The 26007-nt window shown below is 26.8% G+C and overlaps 1 protein-coding gene across 3 annotated transcripts in view; it reads right to left on the reverse strand.

The window, feature by feature from the left end:
• LOC100198728 (coiled-coil domain-containing protein 93) overlaps window positions 1-26007 on the reverse strand; it is an 81636-nt gene that overhangs the window by 19696 nt on the left and 35933 nt on the right. For all 3 annotated transcript variants that reach the window (XM_065809922.1, XM_065809924.1, XM_065809923.1), the window contains exons 9-14: window positions 22887-22949; window positions 22522-22595; window positions 16807-16888; window positions 16247-16318; window positions 5757-5828; window positions 5019-5127 (exon numbers count right to left, since the gene is read on the reverse strand). In XM_065809922.1, coding sequence (XP_065665994.1) covers window positions 5019-5127; window positions 5757-5828; window positions 16247-16318; window positions 16807-16888; window positions 22522-22595; window positions 22887-22949 — 472 coding nt within the window. The remainder of the gene's footprint in view (window positions 1-5018; window positions 5128-5756; window positions 5829-16246; window positions 16319-16806; window positions 16889-22521; window positions 22596-22886; window positions 22950-26007) is intronic.

Consider the following 26007-nt stretch of genomic DNA (forward strand, 5'->3'; position numbering starts at 1 on the left):
TATATATATATATATATATATATATATATATATATATATATATACACACACATATATAAATGCTTGAATTAACGTTAAAATATCTAAATGGAAAATCTTTGTTTTGAATTTCTATTTAAAATCAACCCCCTCCCCCCACCTGCCTTTTGAACGGTAAGCAAAGTTGCACTAGTACAATTTGTTTTTTTTGTACTTTATTTTGTACTTGTTTTTTTTTCAATAAAATATTATGTTCATATTATCTCATAATATTTTCCTTTTTCTGAGTGTTTATTATAACTTAAGCCACTGTTATAATTTACAACTTATATTGCTGTTATAATGTAATGTGCAAGAAATTTATTACAATTACGATATTACTTTAAAGGCAATATTGTTAAATAATATTATTATTAAATAATATTAATATTATTTAATATTAATATTAAATAATATTAACATTAAATAATATTAATATTAAATAATATTAATATTAAATAATATTAATATTAAATAATATTAATATTAAATAATATTAATATTAAATAATATTAATATTAAATAATAATAAATCTAAATACTACTAAAAGTTTTAGCAATTGTTTTTAATTAATTTTGTTTTATTGTCATAACATACTTAAAAACATACTTAAAAAACTAAAAGTAAAAATGTTAATATTTAAACAAATATTTAAAATATTAAAATATTTAAACTGTTATAAAAAACTATTTAAAATAGAATTGATGATGAAAAGACTTAGGTCATAAAACCTAATATTTTCACAAAAACATGCAAAATCTAGAGACTAAATGAGTAAATCAAATAAAAAAACAAAAAAAAAAACAAATTTATTAGATTCCGCTTTCTATTTATTTATTGCTTCTTGATAATTAATTTTTTCATTCAATGAGATTTTTTTTGTTTGATTGTTTTGCTAAAGAATAAAGGAAAAGAAAATAATTTGAATTCATATGACAAATTATTTTTTCATAAGTATAAGTCTTATATACTTAAATATACTTAAATTTCAGATTTAAAAAAAAATGAAAAAAATATTTGACTAATTTATTTTTTCAATTTAAATTATTTATGTTTAGTCTTTAATTCTCTAGTTTATTTTATGCTATAGAATGTTTTTACTTTTTTAATTATTTTTAAGAAACAAAAAATGATGGCACTTTTACAAAGTTTAAAAAATATTAGACTATTATAAATGTTATCAACTTAAATAAAATTTTCCTCCCATACACTGTCTTCTAAATCTGAAATAGTTACTGTCGCTAGATCTATATTAGAATTTCAGAAAACTTTAATTTTTTTTTTGATAATGATGACAATTGGTGGACAAACATCTTACTTTATCATTATACCATTTGTCCATAGCAGCAACCGCTTCAAAATCGTCAATCTCAGTATCGTATTCACTTATCTGAAAAAGAGATTCCAAACAATATTGCCCTAGACAGCTTCTCCAGTCATTTTTTACCCAATTCATACAGGAAAAACTTCGTTCTACCTTTGCATTTGTAAATAAACAAACTTAAAATAGTTCAAATCTATCAAGAATATTTTGACATTCCTTGACCAAATTTGGTCTAAGAATAACATTAAAATAATATTCTTTTTGATTGCAACTTATGATTGGAAACATGTATGTTTTAATATTATCCATTCAGAAAGTATATTATACCAATCGCATCCTACACAAATTAAAAAATCTGAAAAACAATTAACACTGATAGCTTTGTCGCCAAAAGCTCACACTTAATGGTCAGATAAAAACAACAAGTAAAGCTACTTAATGCACAAACAATGGTGATTTTTAGAGAGAGAAAAATTAATTCCATACTTATAAAAATATTTGCAAAAACTATTTCTTGAACTCTTCTTACTGCTTTTATCGGATCATAAATATTGCTTTGAAAACTCCAACGCCTAAGGGGAGATACAACATTGAGATATATTGACAGATGAATAGGGACCACTCCTTTTAGCTCTTTTTGATATTTGGGAGTCTGTTGTAACAAATGATTTAATATGTGTTGTAAACACAATATAAAATTAAAGCAATTTTTTTACTTTGTACTTTTGATCGATCCACCGAGTTCCGCAAGGTTTTGTTGGTTTTGGAACACTGTTACCTCAAGCTTTGGCTAATTCTTTTAGTTGTAGTTTTAATTATTCATTAACAGTTTTTGAAGGAAGTTAAACTTCAAACTTAAATGGATCTTTTAAAGCTAGTTGAAGATGGTTAAAGCAGTGTACAACTTCCATCTGAGAACTTTTTTTAGTAATGCACCTAAACCAGCATAAAATCCCAAATTTATGTTTGCTCCATCAAGATTTACACCTAATCGATGTTTATAAACATCGGTCAACTCTTGCAAAAGCATCCATTATACATATTTTTAATTCAACTGCATTAGAATTCTCTGCTGTTTCTAGAGAAAACAATTCTTCTTTTAGGCATCTGTTTTTAAATAAAGAATACAAACTAATTCCTGTTCACATACTGCTGAATCTATTTTACCGTCACTAAGAATGCAGTAAAATCTACAACTTTTTAAACATTCAATTACTTTTTTCTTAATTATGGTACCGATGTAGTCTGTAAATGTTGCAGCTCCATGGTCAGTACCATAAGAATTTTCCAAATTATGGACCCAATTTTGTTCCTTTAATGCAATCAAATAAGAATAATCTGTGAAGGGGATGCTCTCTTTTTGCCAGTAATATTAAACTTTTTCCATAAGGATTCAGCAACTTTTAAAGACATTTTACGTAAACCGCTCCCTGTTGGAGTATTATGAATAACATGCTCAAAAGCTGAACTTAATGTTGTTTGTCTATGAGTTTGAGTGGCCTCTTTATGTTGTGCACTGCTTAAATGCGATGCCATGGATTTAATTTTTTATTAATATTGTGCCTAGTTTGATCCTAGATATAGGACATAGAAAACAACTTTGTTTGAATTTCTAATTTTGAACTCGATATTTAAATAGTTTTTCTTACCTATAAATAAAATTAACTTACACTTATGTTTTTCCTACCTATAAATAAAATTAACTTACCATTATAAATAACAAGCCTATTTTGAATAAATAGAGTTTTAATTTGCCGATTAGACAATACAAATTTGAACTTTTTAATTTGTTTTTTATAATTTAGTCTAATTAAATGGTTTACTTTTTACTTGTTTTTACTGTTATTTGATTGCATTTACATTTGTTATATAATATCTATTGCACTTTAATACTTTAATGGCAAAAGTAAATAGTTAATCTAATTACATCTAGCCCATTTAAATCATACTACAATTTACAATTAAAAAGTCTCTCCCACTTTTTTATTGTGGCTAGTCTACTCCTATAATTCTTATTTGCATCCATTTGTTGATCAAATTTAAAATAAATAACTAAATTAATCAAGTTTTTTTTTATCACTAAAAAGCTGTTTGAATTGAGTTGATCCTATTCTTCATTTTAACAACATTAAAAAAAATAACAATATAAAGTGTTTATAATGAATGAATAGAAATAAAATCCATTTTGAGTTGAAAAATCACTTTTTAATCAATTAACTTTTTTTTCTTTCCTTTATTAAAATATTTAAATTATTTTATCATTTGTTAAAAATCTTAAAATTTTAAATCTTAAATTTAAAATCTTAAAAAATTTAAGATTCAAAAATCTATTTTTAAATTCTTTACTTTTCTTTCCTGACTTAACCATTTTTATTTTATTTTTTTTCTGAATATTTTTGCAAAATGATTTTGATACTTTAATTAAATTTTGAATTTTTATTTCTAGTTTTTACCTTTTTAGAAAATTTGGTAATGAACATCACTACAGTTTTCATTAAACTAAGTTTTTACAAATTCACAATTATCACATTTCACCTCTCATAAAATTCTTATAGGCCTTATATATAGGTTATAAAAAACCTAATGATGAATTATCATATATTAATATAAATTGAAATCATCCCCTAAAATCTTAAAACAAATTCCTATTTCAATTAACAATAGACAAAATCAAAACTTTTCTTATGAAAATATCTTTAATTCTTCCGAATGTATGAAGATGCTTTTAAAAAAAGCAGATTTAAAAATTTGAAACAAAAATTGAAAAAAAGCAAAATAGAAATAGAAATATAATTTGGTTCAACCCAGTGTACAGCAAAAATGTTTCAACAAATATCAGAAAAGCATTTTTAAAACTAGTAGACAAACATTTCCCTCTAATAAATTGCACAAAATTTTTAACAGAAACACTTTTAAAGTAAGCTATAGCTGTACAAAATATATTGAAAGAGTTATAAAAGGCCACAATTTTGCATTGATTAATAAAAATGAATTTCTTACAGAAAAAAATACTGAAAATAGAAGAAAAAAAATTAGGTAAGTGTTTTTACTAATATATATTATATATATATATATATATATATATATATATATATATATATATATATATATATATATATATAATATATATATTTAAACAACTTTAAAAAGTATTCTACACAATAGAGTGCTCAATGTTCTTAAAAGAACAGAGCAATTATATATTAGTAGAAAATCACTTAATAAAGTTTTTTTTCCATTTTGGAAATGGAAAAAAAATTTTTATTAAGTGATTTTCTACTAATATATATATATAATGTATATATATAATATATATATAATATATATATATATATATAATATATATATATATATATAATATATATATAATATATATATAATATATATATATATATATATATATAATATATATATATATATATATATATAATATATATATATATAATATATATATATATATATAATATATATATATATATATAATATATATATATATATATATATATATATATATATATATATATATATATATATATATATATATATATATATATGTATATATATATATATATATATATATATATATATATATATATATATATATATATATATATATATATATATATATATATGTATATACAGCTGAAACAATAGAATTTATAATTGACAACAAACCTTGGTTATAAAGTTCAATAAATCTTTTTTGGTACTGAGAGAGTTCAACTCGACTTGGGACATCATCAATCTTCCATTGTAATGATGCAATTTCTCTATTGCGCTTTGCCTATATAAAAAAAACAATGATATAAAATAAGATGATTATAACACAAAAATAAAAGAATATTACAACACCAAAAGCATGACAACAATATATGATGCCATCCAAAAAATAGTTATGAGTCATAATCAACAATTTATTTGACAAAAAAGTTAAATATTCTACAATTTAAAATCAGAATTTTGTCTAACTTTATATATAACATTAAACCTTTCACGGTTTAGTGATATATTTTGACACAGTAAAAAAAATTTTGTACTATTTTGAAATGCAGGTGTTTAACAATAAATGATGAACAGCAAATATTTTAGTTAATAACAAAATATAACTAAAATTATGTAATATATAGTATAAAGTTCAATCTTACGAGAAAATAAAATGAAAAGTTCTAAAATTATGGTAACTGGTAAATGGTACCTAAGATTTATTTTTTACAATTATATAAAAATACAAAAGAGAATAGAGAAAACAATTTAACTATTTAAATAACCAAAGAAAATAAATTAATTTCTATATTTTTACTTTCATCAAAATTATTTTCAAAAGTTTTTTCAAGAGATTTTTTCTGTTTTTAGATCTTATTAAATTTTTGATTATTATGTTTATTATACAAAATAAAATGAAATACGACAAACCAGATGAAGACGATGTTTTTTCAGTTTTTCTGATTCATTATCGAATTGCTCATTTATTATTTGAATCCTTTTCTAAAAAAATTAAAAGTTTGAGAGTGTGTGTGAGTGTGTGTGTGTATGTATATATATGTATATATATATATATATATATATATATATATATATATATATATATATATATATATATATATATATATATATATATATATATACTATGACAGATATAGATCAGTAATTGCGGTAATGGTGTAGTGGTAAAACGCTCGCTTCATAAGCGAGATGTTCCGAGTTCGATCCCCATCACGTCCCTGGTAGTACCGCGCTCAACTTGTTTCTCCGCGCAGCGGCCTTGTTCGTCAAGGTTCGTGTTTTGGAGTTATAGAGTTGAGAGAGGGTTATAACCACTATTAAGTAGTCTCCTCATCTGTAGTGGCTTTATCGGCCTTGAGGAGGTGAATAACAAAAAAAAAAAAAAAAAAAAAAAAATTGTTTACTCATTGTGCTTATCTTTATAGCATACATTTTTTTTAAAAAAAAAAAAAAAAAAATGAAGATTAATAAAAAAAAAGGTAACTGCCCAAGCCTAAACCCTCAGTCAATGTAGAGGCATTCCTTTGCAACAGCAGGCTATAAAATAGTCTAGTAGCAGGCTATTTCAGTATGTCATCACTAGAGACGTGAGTCGTTTTTTTGGTTCTTGTTTTTTGCACACAAAAAAAAAACAGTTTTTTTTGGCAAAAAAACCAGCTGCTTTGGTCATTCTCCTATTTAACATACCATTTATCTGTCTTGTTTTACAAGTTCTTTAAATGTTCATCAAATAAGTTTAATAATTGTTCTTTAATAAAAATAAAACTGAAAAAATTATTTAAAGAAACATTTTTCTAATAAAATACAAAGACATCATAAGTAAAGGAGATTTGTCTTTTTTTATTTATGTATGTTTTTTGAGTTCAAAACAATTTTTCCTTAACATTAAAAACAAATTTTTCAACAGAATCAAAACTAATTTTTGTAATTTGTAGAATGAATGAGAACTTTTTAAATTTGTAAATGTGATGTTTTTTAATTTATAAATAAAATAACACTGCATTGCAAAATTTGTATGTATTGTATAAGTTATGCATAGTTTTAGTTTTTTTTTAAATTTTGCTATCTTATTTTATGCTATTTGTTTTTTAATTTTATTTCTGCAATTGCAAATAAATTAAGTTTGTCAACATTTAATTTCAGAAAGTGGAAATAGTATTTTCAATCATGTTATAAATAATATTGCATAATGTAATGTAGTATTTTTATTTTTTAATTTTATACCTTTATGGTAACTGTTTTGAAACATAAGATTATTAATGATGATATATTGTTGTTTTGAAAATCTTAATGTACCAGTTAATAATAATTTGTAGTAAAGTAAATTTTTAGTGATAAAATTATTATCATTAGTTTTTTTAATAATATAACTGAATTATAAAATTATTTTAGAATATAGCCATTATAAGTAAGCATTAATTAAGCAGATTTCTAATCGAAATAGTCACATCATTTAGTTGTTTGATTAGAACATAGTAGTAGTAATAATAGTAGAGTAGAGTAGTAATAATAGAGTAGTAATATATATAACATAGAGTAAGTAATATATGTAACATAGAGTAAGTAACATATGTAATATAGAGAAGTAATAATAGAGTAGCCTGTGGCCTCACTGGGGGTAGAAAAAAAACATTTGTGAGCATTTTATTCAAGCCAGCAAGCCAGGTGAGCAAAATGGAAAGAGTTCAATGTTCTTTTTGCAATGATGTTCTTGTTGCAATGATGCAATGTCAAAAAGTGGAACACGAATGACCATGCATATTAAGAAATGTAGAAAATATCCAGTTGAAGTCAAATACAAATTTTTAAATGATCGCACAGTCATGTAAAAAAAATCATGACAGAAACAACACAAAGAAAAGCAGCATGCAAATTTAAAAAAATTATTTTAGACCCTTGAAAAAATTTAGAACCAGTTTCTAAAAGTGGTAAATCCTGTTCAATGTTTGATAGCATGAAACAATGTGAAAAGGTATCAACATTTTTTTTTTTGTATAGTATATTTGTTTTTAATTGTTTATCTACGATTAATAATATCATAGGAATCAATTGCTGCACATCTATCTAGAGCTATTTATGCAAGTGGGTCACCCATGAGTTTAGTTGATAATAAATACTGGAAAACCTTTTTAAATAACTTACGCCCATCTTATCAGCTCCCATCAAGGTATGAAGTGTCAAACACTTTTGGATAAATATCAAGCAATGTTAAAGAATTAACTGAAATATCAAGCAATGTTAAAGAATTAACTGCAATAGTAGATTCAGTAGGACTAATGTGTGATGGATGGAGTAATATTAGATGAGTATTAGTTTAATAAATTTAAACAAAAATACTAATGTATGATTTATGCAAATAATTTAAAAATTATAACTTGAAAACTATTTACATTTTGCAGAAATGAAGCAGTTATCAACTTTGTGTTGACATTGCATTCATCATTGCCTATTTTATGGAAATCACTGGCTTCAGGTAAAATTTACATAAATGTATACTTATTTTTAAGAATAAATAATGAATACATTTTTTAATAAAATTGTTTTTAACTCTCTCCCAACTCGTAACTTAGTTCTTCACGTTCAAAACTTTTTCTAATTTTATAACTGAACAATTTGTAAAGTATTTACATGAAAGTAATAGTTTTCAGGTTCATCAAGTCATTCTAGTGAATACATAGCAGATGAAATACGGAGGGTATTAGAGTAAATCAATCCTAAAAAAGTTATGGGAATAGTAACAGACAATGCAGCAAACATGAAAAAGGCATGGAAACTATTAAAAAAAAACTCACCCAATACCAAAATAGATATTTTGATGGCTGATTTAGCAAATTACCAATGTAAAGGAGGAATTTTTTCAAAAAAAATTTTATATGAACAGCTATTGACCTAACCTTTGGTCCAAACTGGTGGAAGGGATTATGTTCATCTACTGAACTATCAAAAGTAGCAGCAAAAAATTTTCAGCTTCTTGCTACAAGTGCTGCTTGCGAAAGAAGTTTTAGCAGTTATGCAAATATTCACAGTGCCAAAAGAAACAGATTAACAAATGAAAGAGCAGCAAAATTAGTGTTTGTATCACAAAATTTAGAACTTGAAGCAATGGATATGTGTGCAACACAACAACCAATTCTGCCTAAAGAACCAATAAATATTTCAGATAAATCTCACGAATCAATAAATGTTTCAGTTGAAGAGTCACCTGAACAAGAATTTGAGTCACTTGACCAAGAACCAGAGTTTTCTCGTCAAGATTTTTCTGTAGATGAGTTTTAGATAATAAAAAAATTAAAATAAAATTGTTTTTTATCAATTTTTGAATTCAAATTTTGAAAAGAACAAATAGTTTGTTAACCATTGTAGCAATAAAAAATCATTAATTTAACTCTTTCGTGAACTCTGTTCACGCTTTAATAAAAATAGATTTTATAATAAATTTTATAATAAAATTTAATATAATCTAATATAGAAATAGATTTAATATAATCTATAATATAATATAATAATTAATAAAATCTAATATAGAAATAGATTTAATATAATCTAATATAAAAATAGATTTTATAATAAATTTTAATATAATCTAATATAGAATCTAAAATACTCAAACAAAACTAAATAGAAACATTTTAGATAAGTTAGAAACATTTAAAAAAAGTTAGAAGTAAACAAAAACACTAAAAGGATCTGTAAAAGCCAAAAAAACTCCAAAAAAACTAAAAACCCCCCAAAAAATACGTTTTTTTTGGTGAAAAAAACACGATAACAAAAAAACACGTTTTTATGCATCTCTAGTCATAACACTTCTACACACACATTTATACTCAACATCAGATAGACACCATTAAAAGTGAATTAAAAACTACATCTTTTTTTATTTTTTGACCATTTTTCAAAAATGTAAAACAATAAATGAATGAATGGGTTCTTGACTGATTTTGTTTTTTCTTTGTTCCAACTTGCAAATATTGTGGTGTTTGCTTCAAACCAGTTTTTTCAATTCAGATGGTGATTGCAAATGATTAGCACAAAAAACATTAAAGTTCAGACAAATTATTCTCAATAAACTACATTAATAATCTGATAATTTGTGTAAACAGCTGATTAGAACACTGATTTATAAAATTAGAATAATTGAATTAAAAAACACTAAAAAAAAACATTTCGTTCCAAAATAAGCCTGCATAGAGAAAAAACTTCATGATGGATCTATTTCTGTGGTGTCAATAGGGACAAAATATGACAATCTTTGGAGAGGAATTCTTTTTTTCAACTGATCAGACATTTTGTTGACTCTGGATTCAGTTTGAACATAAATTTTCATCCAACTAAAATTTGTAGGAGTTATAAGACAAACCTAAACTATAAACAGAGTGGTAAGCCTATTAGTAAAGTTATGGAGACTTCCTGGCACATTTGTACAAAACAGCTAAAAACCACTTTTGAAAGCAGAGAGCAAATTAATTATGTGGGGTGACTGAACATGGCCTTCAGATCCCTGCGAAACATAAAAATTGAAATCAAACTATTTCATTCAAGAAAATTACTTAATTACAAAATTTCAAATTACTTTGAAATTTTGCTACATTTTTGCCTAAAAATGAAATAACAGCTTTCCAAAAATTGTGCATTTTTACAGTAGTAAAAAATAAATAGGAAGAATTTACTTTGAAAATCTTACTTAATGAACTAATATTCTTTTAACTCTTTATTTTGAAATATATTGATCATATTTATGCTGACTGATTAGCACTTTTTAGTTCAATGAAATTTTTTTGCCAAGGAGCATGTTTACTTTTAGTTAATCAAGATTTTTGCAGCAGTGGCAGTGAAATTAGAATATAAAAGAAAAAGATTTTGTTTTTTAAAGAGTAAATGCAAAAATACCAAGAATTAGAAAAAATACTATTAGAAAAAATCATGGCCTTTTTACAGTACTATTTTGTCCAAGAAAAACAAATGACTTTGAAATTTTGCTATATTTTTACCTAAAAATGAAATGACAGCTTTCCAAAAATTATACATTTTTTACAGTACAAATAAAAATTAAGGTTAATAGTTGCTTAATATTAATGTGAACAAGTTAATTCTTCAACATTTATTATATAAAATTCTCAGCAAAAGAAATATTAAAAAGAAATGATTAAATAAATATTAAAATTTGAAACAAGAAATAAATTCAAAAAAATGCAATGTCATTTCAAATGCACTTGATGTTATATTCAATAAGACAGTTAAGAAGCTTTTCCATGTTTTCTCGATGGTCTGGACTTCACTTGTACCTCTGCCACTGAGTTCCAAATTCATGATAAAGGGATTTAACAGAGTGTTTACTGTATCATCCAAGAGAGCATCTTTCAAAGTCAATAAACTGTTTCACAGTTTATTGAGTTTTTGGTAAAACCAGCATGGAGTTTGGGAGTGACTTGTTTGTATAATGCTTGAAGTTTTCCAGAGGTTTGCAAAGTTCCACATCTTTCAAGAAATTTGGAGTCTTCATCACTCCATGTCCATAGGTGAGTACTTGCATGGGATTGCAAACTAAGAAGAATATTTGCCAGCCTCAGATCACAAGCAAGGGAAAATCTGACATCTTGGATGGCAAGAAGTGAACACACTCTTTTTCACATTCTCATAGATTTCTGTTTTCACAAACTGCCAAAAAAATCTGTGACTGTGCACTTGTAACTTTAAAATGGTTTTGTGTGAGGAGTCACTTTGAAGGAGGAGATTTTTGGTCATATGGGCTTATGCAAATTTATATCAAATTTTTTGTAATGTAACCACATTTTCTGTTACTAACTGTACATTATCTGTTGAGGACATGATAGATGTTTGTTTGAAGAAATCACTCAACTTCTTTACACTAGCATTTAGCTTGGCTGCAAAATTGGATTCCACTAATTTGGTACTTGAAAATTGATTGATAGTAGAAGCAAGTTTCTTCGTACCAACATTTGACAGGCCTGTGTTTAGCTGTTCTGAAGACTCTAAGTTGTTAATGAGACTCTAAGTTGTTAATGCTGGCTCATCAAAAATATGCCTGGAGAAAGAGGGCCTTTTATATGGAATGAGAAAAAATAAAACTTCACTCTAGAACTTCACAGACTTCTCTGCTAATAAATTTAAACAAGAAGGATGCTTTTAATGTAGATTTTTATACAGAAAAAGAAAATTAATTAAAAGCTAAAGTTCCTAGAATTATCTTTTGTAACCATATAAACATACTAAGAGTCAAAGGAAATGATTGATGAGCTCTCCATTGGTTCTGCAATGCAAATAGTTCCATGGGGTGAAGCCTCTTTGGTAGCTATGACATTGGAAGAAATTTACTATGCTGTTTTTACATCTTTGAATGCCAGCTCTTTCATATTTTCTCTGAAAATGTATTGACTGCAGATATGAGGACTTTACTAATGAGGCTTAGACAAGTTGAACATCTTCTTGATGACAAAGAGAAGTCTTCATCACTTTTGGCTGCAATCGGGCTTCTTTCGTTCAGTTTGAATGACCAATTTCACAGATGACACAACAGCAGTCTATGCCGTGTGTGCTAGTTTTTGGCTGAATGGAAGAGAAATTAAATAGTGCTGAGAGTTGAACTGATGCACCTTGAGCTCTTTTAAGTAGAAAAACTCGACAAGAAAAGCAAATTCCAGAAGTTATGCGTTCATCTTAAAGATCCAGATCAATTTGATAACAAATTCTGATCTGATTCTTATCAAAGGTGTGACTTCATTAAAACATTTCTTCATGCATAACATACAAACAGTTTTTCGACATTAGACCATGATTTTTTCTAATACTTGGCATTTTTGCATTTACTATTTAAAAAACAAAATCTTTTTCTTTTATATTCTAATTTCACTGTCACTGCTACAAAAATCTTGATTAACTAAAAGTAAACATGCTCCTTGGCGAAATTTTTCATTAAACTAAAAAGCGCTAATGAGTCAGCATAAATATGATCAATATATCTCTATAAATTTCAAATTCAACCTTGAATGGAATACTTTTGCCATATCTGGGGTGGATCTTCTAATGATGCACTTTCTCTTTTAGACAAGATGCAAAAACGCATTTAACATATAACATTTAACACGTAAACATAGTTGAACCTGCTCTTGCAGCCAACTTCCAATCACATCTTCGTAATGTTGCTTCTCTTTCTCTTTTCTACAAATACTACAATGGGCACTGCTCTAAAGAGCTAGCGCCTCTTGTGCCATCTACTAAAATTCACTCACGTGTTACTCGGCATTCAATTAAGTCTCATCCTTTTTCTGTGGCTGTTCCTAAATGCTGTAAAAACTCTTATTCGGCTAGTTTTTTTCCTCGAATATTAGGTCTTTGGAAAATGCTTCCTTTATGTTGCTTTTCAGATTCATATAATTTGCAATTTTTAGTCGTCTGTCAATTGTTATCTTGTTCTATAATATTTTCTCTTCCAGTAACTTCCAACTCTAATAGTGGTTGCTTGCAGCCTTGTTGAAAGCGAAGACGTTAAAAAAATAAAAATTATAAAAAAAATAATAATTTTAAAATAAAGAATTAAAAACATATTAATTCATTATGTAAGATTAGCAAATCCTTCCTAATTATGTTTTTTTACTGTCAAAATGCATAATTTTTGGAAAGCTGTCATTTCATTTTTAGGCAAAAATATAGCAAAATTTCAAAGTAATTTGAAATTTTGTGATTATGTAAGTAATTTTCTGTTTCCCAGTATTCTAAAGGCCATGTACTTTCATCCCACACAGGTGGTTTGCTCTGTGTTTTTAAAAGTAGTTTTTTTTTGCCATTTTGTACAACTGTGCTGGTTAAATAGTGGTAATCAAGTTAAAAAGTTAGAAAAAATAAAGCAGGTGACAACTGCTATTGAGTTACTTGCTGTGTATGAGAAACTTAATTTTTCTGAATTCACCTAAATTTACAAAGAAACTAAAATGATTTCATTAAAAAGAAATTTATTTTGCTCAGAATGCTGTCAAATAGTTGGTCTTGGTATTTTTCACCCTTGCTACAAAAAAACAACTGTTTAAATTCTACATCCAGTAATACTTTAAAAAATCCAAATGTCACAGACAGAATTGTTCCTTGTATGCTAAAGAAAAATCTGTTTTTTATGACAGTACAAAAATGCAGTACATGTTAGTATTAATGGTGGACAGGGATCTCTAAAGATTGTCATAAACATGTTAGATGTCAGCATCATACCTTTAACCAAGGAACCAGTAGTACACCAGGATCAATAAAATGATAATAGGTGTAGTTGAAAGTAGAGGAAAATTATCACAATCTGAAAATACTTTTAACTCTTTCAACTCAATTAACTAAAGTTTACATTGTTTCTGACCTTAAATTCATCAATATCATGGATTAAATGTAAGTTCCACCTTTGTTGACCGTGTAAGTACTTCTTTGTCTTGAATTAGGATGATATGTGAATTTTAAATAAGCAATACTTAGTTTTTTCTAAAATATATGATCATGATGGAAAATACTTCTGTCGCTTTTGTAAGTGGATAAAAAAAAATTCAATAGATTTTCCAATCATTAGCAGTTTGATTTAGAAAGTTTTTTTTTTGTTAATTCAACTCCCAAAAGCCACGAAGGCCACTAAAGTTGAGGAGGCTACTTTAATTGTGGTTACAGCCCTCTCAACTCTTTAACTCCAAACCACGAACCTTGACAAACATGGCACAGAGAAACAAGTTGAGCATCGATTTAATAGCAAAACTTATATGCAGATATTACAAAAATGTTATTAAATAAAATTGACTGAGAAACTATCAACATAATTCCACTAGCTGAATACCATATTATGAAAAGCATGTAAAGTTGTTGGTGGGAGGAATAACTAGAATGTAACATTGTCAAAAGCCATAAACTGCTGTAGCTTGTGATTAACCATTTTTCAAAATTTGATAATAACAGGGTTGTTTTTTTTTATATAATTCACCTCCCCAAGGCTGAGAAGGCCATTACAGACGAGGAGGCTGCTTGTGGTTATAACCCTCACGCGCTCTACCACTACACCACTACCGCAATATACAGGTGATTACAGCAATACCGCAGGTGATTACTGCAATACCGCAGGTGATTACTGCAATACCGCAGGTGATTAACCACTTCAGCACCATACAACTTGATAAGTGTAACGATTGCTTTTTTTGTTTTTTTTTTTATTCAACTTGCTGTGTTGAGATCATTTGATTATTATTTTTAAATATTAAATTGCAACATAATTAAAAACAATAAAAAAGTTGAAAATATTAAAATTAGGGTTTAAACATAAGCTCATGTTATTGAGAAATAAAAAAAGTCGAAGTAAATTTAAAAAAAGGTAATTTTTATTACTATTATACAATTATATATAATAAATTTTGTATATTTTATTTACATACAATATCATCCAGTTGTCAAATCTTTTCAAATCAGCAAGAAAAAAAAAATATTTCAACCTATATTTTATATTTTGATAGTGTTCACATGAGATAAAGGGCTTGTGAATATATGGTAACCTGAAAGTTTAAGTATCCAACATCTAAGGGTATTTAGGTTTCAATTTTGCTGATTTACGCTGAACAAAATGATATATTTTTTTGTCCTGTTTACAACTTAAAATTTAAATATTGAGCATCACTTTTAAAGCTAAAACTATAAATTTTTTAATTTTTTGTATTTTTTAAAATACCAACTGGGTATTTATATAAATAGATTATGGGAAAATTCTGACAACATTCTGGCAAGAGTGTATAGATGGATACACACACCGTGTTTGATATGGACACGATGCTTTCTAAAACAAGTATTCATAACTTCGCCCACAGGTACAACAAAATTAACATTAATCAGTTTATTATTGATCTTATAAAGATGAAAATATTTTTACATCATAACATTAATATCTTGTTATTAAAAATTGCAGATTCAGCATTTAAAAATGTATTATATTAAAAGCTGTATTTAGAAAAAAGGAAAAATGCAAAAAAATTTTAGATATAAAAGTGATGCTTGTAAATTATACTTTAAGCTGTAAAAAAGGCAAAAAAAATCATCATTTTGAATTTCTATATATTATATATCTTTATTATTCAAATTCCATGCAGTTATTGTTTAAGAAAATTTAATAATTTTCATTTGAACCCACAATGAGAAGATTGTCAATATATAAAATTCAGGGTGATATCTTTTTTTCCATTAAATATTGCAATTTAACGTCAAAAATCCATAGTCAACACCAACTAGCATAAATGAGCAAAATTGAAACCCAAATATCTCAAAAACTCAATTCAAGCCCTTTAATATATGTGAAAACTATTAAAAATAATAATAAAGGATGACATGTGCATGCTTTTTGACATGCAATTTAAACTAAACATAACTAAAAAACTCACATCATCTACATTCTCTTCGTTGATATCTGATTGCAATTCTTTTATCTTTCCTTCAAGTTCCTCAAGTTCTATCTGTTAGAATTTTAATGTAAAAAAAAATAAAAATTTAAATAACAAAAAAAAAAGTTTAACTTCAATTTAAGTAGTTCATTTAAATCCAGGATATTATCTGGATGTTTTACAATTAGCAGGATATCTTACTTTTATATGGATATCCCATTGTAATCAAGATTTATTTTATTATTAACATCACTCTCAAAAAATCTTTTGCATTGAATACACATGAATATGTTGAGGAGAGAGTGAAAAACTTCACAAAGATTAGCTTTACAATCCTATCATTATGTAGCAACTTATCAGCTTACTATCAATTTACCATTATGTAACAATCTATCAACTAACTATTAACTAATCATTATGTAACAACTTATTGACTAAATATTAACTTACCATTATGTAACAACCTATCAACCAACTATCAACTTACCATTATGTAACAACTTATCAACTAACTATTAACTTACCATTATGTAAAAACATACAAGGAAAATTAAATAAACCTTGCATTGTGCTTTAAATTCTCGTTCTTGTTGCTTGAGCTTCTCATTTAATGCAACTAATGATCGCAGTTTTGATAAAACACTGAAAAATTGAAAATCATGAAAAATATTTTAAATCTTAATTTATATTTATATTAAATAATTAGTTAAAATAATAAATTAGAAATTTAATAATATCAAATAACTGTTAATTACACTGTGCATATCATCAAAAAAGTTTATTTGTCATTAAAAATATTTATTTTCAACATATTTATAAAAATATGTTGAAAAGAACTTCTAAATTAAGAAGGTCCAAGAATTTCTAAACGAAGATGTAAAAGAATTTTTAAATGAAAAAGATAAAAGAATTTTCATATGAAGAATATCGAAAAATTTCTAAAAGAAGAAGGTCACAGAACTCCTAAATGAATAAAGTCAAAGAATTTCTATATAGTTCTTATGCATCTGATTAACTACTATATTTAAAAAATATACATGTATATATAATATTTAAAAAAAAATAGAATTTACATAAAAAAACTAATACAGCTATATTAGAACAACTATTCAGCAATGGGACAATAATTACAACATTAAATTTCAGTTGCTCTGAACATTGGACAAACTTTGCACTTATTGGAAAATTGCTAATCAAAAAATATGAACATTTTAAGATACTTTAGGGTAATCATTTAATTTACATACTTCAAAAATATTTAAAAATATTTATAAGTTTTAAAAGTTTGCAAGTTAAATATCTTTTTAGTAAAAATATTTCTTTATAGTAAAAACATTTAAAAAAAAGAAATTTAATAATCTGTTTTAAAACTGGTGTTTTTTTTTTTAATGATTTTAACATTCTGCTTTAAAATTTTTATTTTTAATCAACTTTTAATAATCTGATTTGAAAGTTTTAATTTTGATTAACTTTTACTAATCTGTTTTGAAAATTGCAATCTTTTTTTTTTTGTTTGTTTCCTAATTTAAACAAGGCTGCAACAATAATTCACTTTTAACAAGGCTGCAAGCAAATGCTATTAGAGTTGGAAGTTACTGAAAAAGAAAAAATATAATTTATAGGGCAAGATAACAACTAACAGACAACTTAAAAGAGTGCAAATTATATGAATCGGGAAAACAAGATAAAGGGAGCAAATTCCAAAGAACTGATGTTCAAGGAAAAAAAGTAGACAAATAAGAGTTTTTGGAGTAGTTAGAAACATTCACAGTAAAAGGATGAGACTTAATTGAATGAAAAGTAACAAAAGAATGAATTTTATTGGATATCACAAGAAATGATAACTCTTTAGAGCAGCAACTATTATAGTTTTTATAGAAAAGAGAAAGAGAAGCAACATTACGATGATGTAGTAATCGTTGAAAGTTGGCTGCAAGAGCAGGTTGTCTAAAACCCTTCACCTTGTCTAAAAGAGAAATTGCATCATTCAAAGATCTGCCCCAGATATGGCAACAGTATTCCATACAAGGAGGGATTTAAGATTTATGGAGATTAAGAGCGCAATAAAGAGATGCAACTTTAACAGATGCTAATTTTGCAATCAATTTGATATATGGTTTAAAAGAAAGATTGGTAGTAAGAGTTAATTCTAGAAGATGAAGGGTAGATGACTCATTTAGTACATTACCATTCATAAATATAGAAAGATCTAGATTATTGGGATAACGATTAGCTGAAAAAATATTCTTATAAATCAATAAGTTTATTTTTTTCAACTTTAAAATTATTGATTGTTTTTGAGTTTTATCTGATTTAAAGTTCACCACCCACTGAGAGCCCCATGCTTTAGCAGAAGTAGGTCCTTTTCAAGCTCAAATGCCCCCTCCAAGAAATCAGAGAATGTTGGCTTCTTATCAAGACAAGAATAAATGCTAGCATCATTAGCGAATAATGCTACCTTCGATGTGAGAATTTCTGGGAAATTGTCAATGTAAATTAAAAAAGTATAGGGGCAAAGATAGAATCTTGATGAGCCCCTAAAATTACAGGATATGAAGAGTGCTGTTCATCGAGGACAACTTTTATACTACAATTTGTAAGAAAAGAATCAATAATATTAAAGTTGTTACGGGATGCACCATAAGAATAGAGCTTATTGAAAAGACCAGCATGCCAAACTTTATTAAAAGCTTAATAAATGTCGAAAACAATAGCTCTAGCCTCTCCACATCTATCTAATGCACGATAAAACCTATAAATTATTACTGTTAACAAATCAACAGTAAAACAAGAAGATCAAAATCCATATTGTTGATCAGAAAGAAAGTTATTAGATTCAAGATGAGAGATTAAGTGTTTGTTAATTGCGGTAGTGGTGTAGTGGTAAGAGCGCTCGCTTTGTAAGCGAGAGGTTCGGAGTTCGACTCCCACCACGTCCCTGGAAGTACCGCGCTCAACTTAGTTTCTCCGCGCAGCGGCCTTGCTCGGCAAGGTTCGTGTTTCGGAGTTAAAGAGTTGAGAGAGGGTTGCACCACGAATAACAACTAAAAAAAAAAAAAAAAAAAAATGAAAAACACAAAAAAATGAGTAGCCTCCTCGACTGTAGTGGCCCCCCTCGGGCCTTGGGGAGGTGAATAATCTAAAAAAAAAAAAAAAAAAAAAATTAAAGACTCAAAAACCTTGCTTATGATAGTAATAAGACGAATGGAACAGTAGTTAGACAAGTCAGATTGCTCTCCAGAAGTTTTGAAAACAGGGATATAAGATGCTGCTTTCCAGCAGGCTGGAAAACAAGATTCTGGTAAGCACTTGTTAAATAGTTTTGACAGTATAGACGACAGCTCAGGAGAACACTTCTGCAAGACTATAACAGGTATGTTGTCTGCACCACAAGCTATTGAAGAGTATAAACAGGAAATCACTTCAGATACAGAAGCTGGAGTGATACAAAGGTCAGGCAATGGATTAACTTGTTTGTTGACTATATCAGGTAGAACGCGACTAGTGGAAGAGATGATATTGATGAGAAGTTCTTAGCTAACAATTCAGCTTTGTCTTTAGATGAGGTGACAAAATCTGAACCATATAAGAGAGGTGGAATAACAGATTTGAACTTGTTATAGATACTGTTAAAGATTCTCCAGAAGTCACAAGAATAGCGGGTTTTGGTTATAGACAAAACCTTTTTACAATCGTTTCTGGCAGTAGTAAACAGACATCTGTTTTCTAGAGAACTGTTTTGATAATAGATATGAAAGTAATATATATATATATATATATATATATATATATATATATATATATATATATATATATATATATATATATATATAAAAATGATAGTTATAAAGTATAGGTCAAAGTATAGGTTCTATACTTTGACCTATACTTTTTTTAATTTACATTAATGATCTCCTAAAAATTCTCACATCTAAGGTGGCATTGTTGGCTGATGACACTACCATTTATTCTTATCTTGATAAGAACCAAACACTCTCTGATTGCTTGGAGGGGACATTTAAGCTTGAAAAGGATCTCACTTCTGCTACAGAATGTGGCTCTCAGTAGTTGGTGAACATTAACTTTAATAAAACTCAACTTTTTTCAGCTAATTGTTATCACAACAATCTAGATCTTCCTATATTTATGAATGGTAATGTACTCAATGAGTCATCTATCCTTTGTCTTCTCGGATTAACTCTTACTTCCAATCTTTTTTGGAAAGCATATATCAAGTCTCATTCTTTTACTGTGACTGTTCCTAAGTGCTCTAAAAACTTTTATTCATCTAGTTTTTTTCTCGAACATCAGTTCTTTGGAATTCGCTCCCTTCATCTTGCTTTCCTGATTCATATAATTTGTAAACTTTTAAGTTGTCTGTTAATCACTATATTGCTTTATTAACTCTATTTTTTTTTCTTCCAGTAACTTCCAACTTTAACAGTGATTTCTTGCAGCCTTGATAGAAGTGAAGATGTTAAAAATAAATAAATAAAAATAAATCTAAAAATATTCTGATTAATGGTTTATGGGATTAAATATGCTAAGCTTTTTAAAACAGTTTCCTAGCATTTTTTTCTTTTTTTCTTTTGTTTGTTTATTTGCATTGATTCACTGTTGTGCAACATAATAATACAGTGACATTTGCACATAAATTATTTATATAATAATTTAATACTTTTTATTATGAAATTTATTATGTAAATATACATTTATTTTGAACAAATAAAGCCTTTTTACATTTCTGAATTTTTTTAGCACTTATAAAACCAACAAAAAGGAAAATAACAAAAACTAATAGAACTACAACCAAGCTAATAGAACCAACAACAGGAGTAATAAAACCAACAACAAGAGTAATAGAACCAAACAACGAGAGTAATAGAACCAACAACGAGAGTAAAAGAACCAACAACAAGAGTAATAGAACCAACAACAAGAGTAATAAAACCAAACAACAAAACTAGTCTTGGTCATGAATGGCATGCAATCATATGCCATTACTGATCACGCATATAATATATTTTTTTGACTATTTGTAGTAGGTTAGAAATAGTTTTAAAACTTTGATCTTTTCTAATGATTTTATAAATAATAAATAATAATAAATAAAATAAAAAATAATTAAAAAATAAATTACTTTTAATGGTTGTTAACAGTAACATTTTACTTAAACCATCAAAGAATATTATTAATTTTTTTTTTTTAATTTACATAAAATTATATTTTTTAAGATAAATTTAAATATTTTACAACACTTTTGAAAAAAACTTAATTATTTTATCTAATTTGTTGGAAGATTGTTGTAAAAACTAAATATTCATACAAATTAAAAAAAATTAATTTTTTGAATTTTTCTTTTAGTTGAGATTCATTCTATTTTTAAAGAGTTTTAGTTTTTTAAATTAATGTTTTTTCAATTTTCTCTTTTGTAAAGATTTCTTTACTTTTTTATAATTTAGACTTTTTTTCCTAATTTCCACTTTAGTTAAGTTTACCTTATTTACCTTTTTCAGCAAGTTTATGTAATGTTTAAATAGTCAAATAGTTTATATGTTTAACAAGTCAAAAGCTGTGGTAAAGTTGTTGGAACAATATTGTTTCAACAAGCAACCGCTAAGACTGCAAATCTATAAGAACTAACAACAAAACTAATTGATTCATTAACAAAGCTAATAAAAAAACCAAAAGAATCGGCAAGACAAATAACAATGAAATATTAAACAAAAATAAAAATAAACATATTTACATTTAATGTTTCGGAGAGCTTGTTAAAAAAAGACTAGCATCACTTGTCAGGAATGTATCCTAGTTATCTTTATCATCGCCTGTAGCTTACATTATATAAGTCATTAAAATTTTAACATAATCTAGTTGTATAATTACTTTTTATTAACTTTTGCTTTGGCCACTTTTTGAGAATTTCAAGCTACTTTACAACGTTTCTGCTTATTTCATTTACTCCAAGTCCTTTGTTTTAAAGACCAAAAACAAGAGTAATAGAGCCAGCAAGGTTCAAGGTTCAAGGCTCATTATCAGCAAGGTTCAAGGCTCAAGGCTCATTATCAGCAAGGTTCAAGGCTCAAGGCTCATTATCAGCAAGGTTCAAGGTTCAAGGCTCATTATCAGCAAGGTTCAAGGAAATAAATACAAGAAAAATAGAACACCAAGAGTAATAGGGCCAACATCAAAGGTAGTGGAATTAACAAGTTTCAGTTTTTTTATATAACGAGTTATATATTTAAATGTAGATTTTATAAAAACAATCATTATACCTAGAATTTTCATCATTCTCAAATCTTTCTAACTTTTCCATTTCCATTTTTAACTTGTCTCTGTTTTGAACTTTCTATAAAAAAATAAAACCAAACAGAAAAAACAGAAAAAATACTAAACATAAAATATATAAAAAATATGTATATAAATGAACATAAAATGCTCAAAATATTTATATAAATAAATATAAAATGCTTAAAAGTTTAACAATACACTTGCTTAATAAAAAATCTAATAAAAATAGTATCTAATAAAAAATAAAAGCACCAGTAGATAATTTAAATGTAATTTTCTTTTTTTAAAGAAAAAAAATTATAATACACATCATCAATTACAATACTTGAGGTTTAAAAGAAACAATTACCTCCTCATAATTCTCCATTGATTTGATCGATTCTTCTTTAAGAATCTTCAACTGCTTTTGAACCTAGAAATAAATGTAAACACTTTTATATTTATATTAATTAGGAAAGCTAGATAAAAGAATTAAATTCCAAAAACTGATGTTCGAGGAAAAAAACTAGGTGAATAAGAGTTTTTGGAGTACTTAGGAATAGTCACAGAAAAAGGATGAGACTTAATTGAATGATGAGTAAAACAAGAATGCAATTTAGTAGATGGCACAAGAGATGCTAGCTCTTTAGAGCAGTGTCCATTATAAAATTTGTAGAAACGAGAAAGAGAAGCAACATTACGAAGTTGTGATAATGGTTGGAGGTTGGCTGCAAGAGCAGGTCTAACTATGTTTACAATTCATTTTTGCACCTTATCTAAAAGAGAAAGGCATCATTGGAAGATCTGCCCCATATATGGCAACAGTATTCTATGAAAAGAAGGATTTGAAATTTAAAGAGATAAAGAATAGAATAATGATAAAGCATGATAAAGAGATGCAGCCTTAGCAGATGTTAATTTTGCAATGAATTTGATATATGGTTTCCAAGAAAGATCGGAAGAGTTAGTCCAAGAAGATGAAGGGTAGATGACTCATCGAGTACATTACCATTCATAAATATATAAATATGCTGCTGAAATATCCAATAGTAACAGTTACAATTGGATATTTCAGCAGCACAATGAGAAAAACAGTAGAGAAAAGTGAGGCTTGATTTGAAATCGTCAAGAGGGAATAAAAGATTCCAGCCTGAATCCAAGAAGTTATGTAAGAAGCACATTTATCAGCAAAAAGACCAAAGATTTCTACCCAAGGGCCGTCACAAAAATAATCACAAAAAGAGTCCTAGTCAGCTTTAAGGTAGTTGTAAAAGCAACGATGATAGTGCGATTCTGATGATAAAGAAGAATGAGATAATAGTTTTAGAGAGATCAATCCGTGATCATAAGCACCTAAGGGTGAATGTGGAGAAACTAAGCACTAACTAGGATCAGAAACAAGACATAAGTCGAGTAGAGAAGGTAATGATTTGGGTTGCCTGGAAAACAAGTTGGACAAGTTAACTATTTGAGTTGGAGATTAAGAAAGGCAAAAGTTGTGGGCCTTAATGCATGCAGAGTCACTGACTCTAGATCCAAGCCATTCAGTGTGATGAGCATTTAAGTCACCAACAACAACGATATTGGCTGATAGATAAAGAGAGAGGACTTGGTCAATTTGATTGAAAATAACATCAAAAAGAGCGCAGTCTTGAGATGAAAGAGAGCAATATAGAACAAAGAGAAAAGCAATTGAGTGAAGTAAACGAAAGCACATAGAAGAATAGTTGGTGGATTCAAACCTAGTTTCCTGACAAATGGGTGAACTTTTACAAATGTAAATGCCCATGCCAAGTATGTGACTATTGGAGTCTTTACCAATTAAGGAAAGATAACCATTAACACTTAGATCACAAGATGAGACAGCCGAACTTAAATTAGTCTCACAAAGGGCAAGTAGGTCTGGTGAACTTTGCAAGAGATAGGCCTCAACAGAAAAAGTTACTTCAAAGACCAAAAATACTCATGAATGATAGGTTTAGAGAACTTAGTGATGACGATGGTTTTTTGTGTATTAAAGTTTTTGGTACTTTGTTAATTTTTAAATTTGTTAAAGAGTTTGACCCAAAGGTCGGAATTAGGGTCAACATTTGGCAATGCCGACCTAACTGCCGACCTGAAAGTGTTTGAGGTCGGCAAAAAATTGCCGACCTCATTTCTATGTTATATGGTAAGACCTTTGTACCAAATAATTTTTGCCGACCTGATGCCGACCTCTAAAAGATTGAGGTCAGCAAATTATTGCCAACCTCATTTTTCCTAATTCCGAGGGTTGATATATATATATTCGGTTGCATCAAATACCCTCTTTTTTTTAAAAAAATATCTCCTTTATCATAAAACATTTTTGATTCTTACAAGCAACTCTGTTAAATTTTTATAAAAACATAGTTAGGTTTAGGGGGCCATCTCAATTCTGGGCAATCCTGACCCTAAATGCCAAAAAAAAAAAATTTCATGTATGTTATGTTGGGTCTTAAATAAAACAAATCTGTATAAAAATTTAAAACTTAATTATAAATGTGAAACAAAATTATAAAAAAAATGATAATATAAAATATATTAACATAATATTAAAAATATAAACATATTATAATATATATAAACATAATATAAAAAAATTTAAAAAAAAATTATTAAAAAAATTATCATTTTATTTTAGATTTTATGATGTTTAAAATGACATTTTATACATAAAGATTTGTAGAAAAAAAAAATAGTGACTAAGTGACTTAAAATACTAAGTACATTTAAAATAAAAATGCTCTCAGTTAAATAAAGCAATTATTATATAGATAATTTATTATTTATTATTTAATGAAATTTTAGTATATGTATTTTCCAAATTAAATCATGATTAATTGTCTAACCTTGTTTTTTAAAACTCTGATCTTTTTTCAACCGGTCATACATAACAGCAAGAATTCTTTACTGGAAGGTCAAATAGCAACTTTTGTCATTTTAGGAGGTCGTTTACCATTGACTGGCCATTATTTTCCACATTGTTATGTTATGTATAAGTTTGTTTTAAGAAATAAATAATAAGGAAAAAAATGTTTTTAAATACCAAATTTAGATTTCATAAGTAATATTTGTGATAGCTACATTGTTTAAATGATTTTTAACAAGATTTAAAATAATTGCAATGAGTTAATGACACAATTTAACTTTTAAAAATGAAAATATATAAGCTTTGTTGAGTCTTATTTATTTGCCCAATCCTTTTCTATTATGCAATAAATCTTGTAACACAGGCTGACATGACATACATTAAAAAATTACTTTTTTTTGACATTTAGGGTCAGGTTGCAAAGATCAGGGATATTTGATGCCCCTAATGTATGTATATATATATATATATATATATATATATATATATATATATATATATATATATATATATATATATATATATATATATATATATATATATATATATATATATATATATATATATATGTATATATATATATATATATATATATATACAC

This window comes from Hydra vulgaris, chromosome 11, assembly GCF_038396675.1.
Source record: "Hydra vulgaris chromosome 11, alternate assembly HydraT2T_AEP".
NCBI lineage: Eukaryota > Metazoa > Cnidaria > Hydrozoa > Anthoathecata > Hydridae > Hydra > Hydra vulgaris.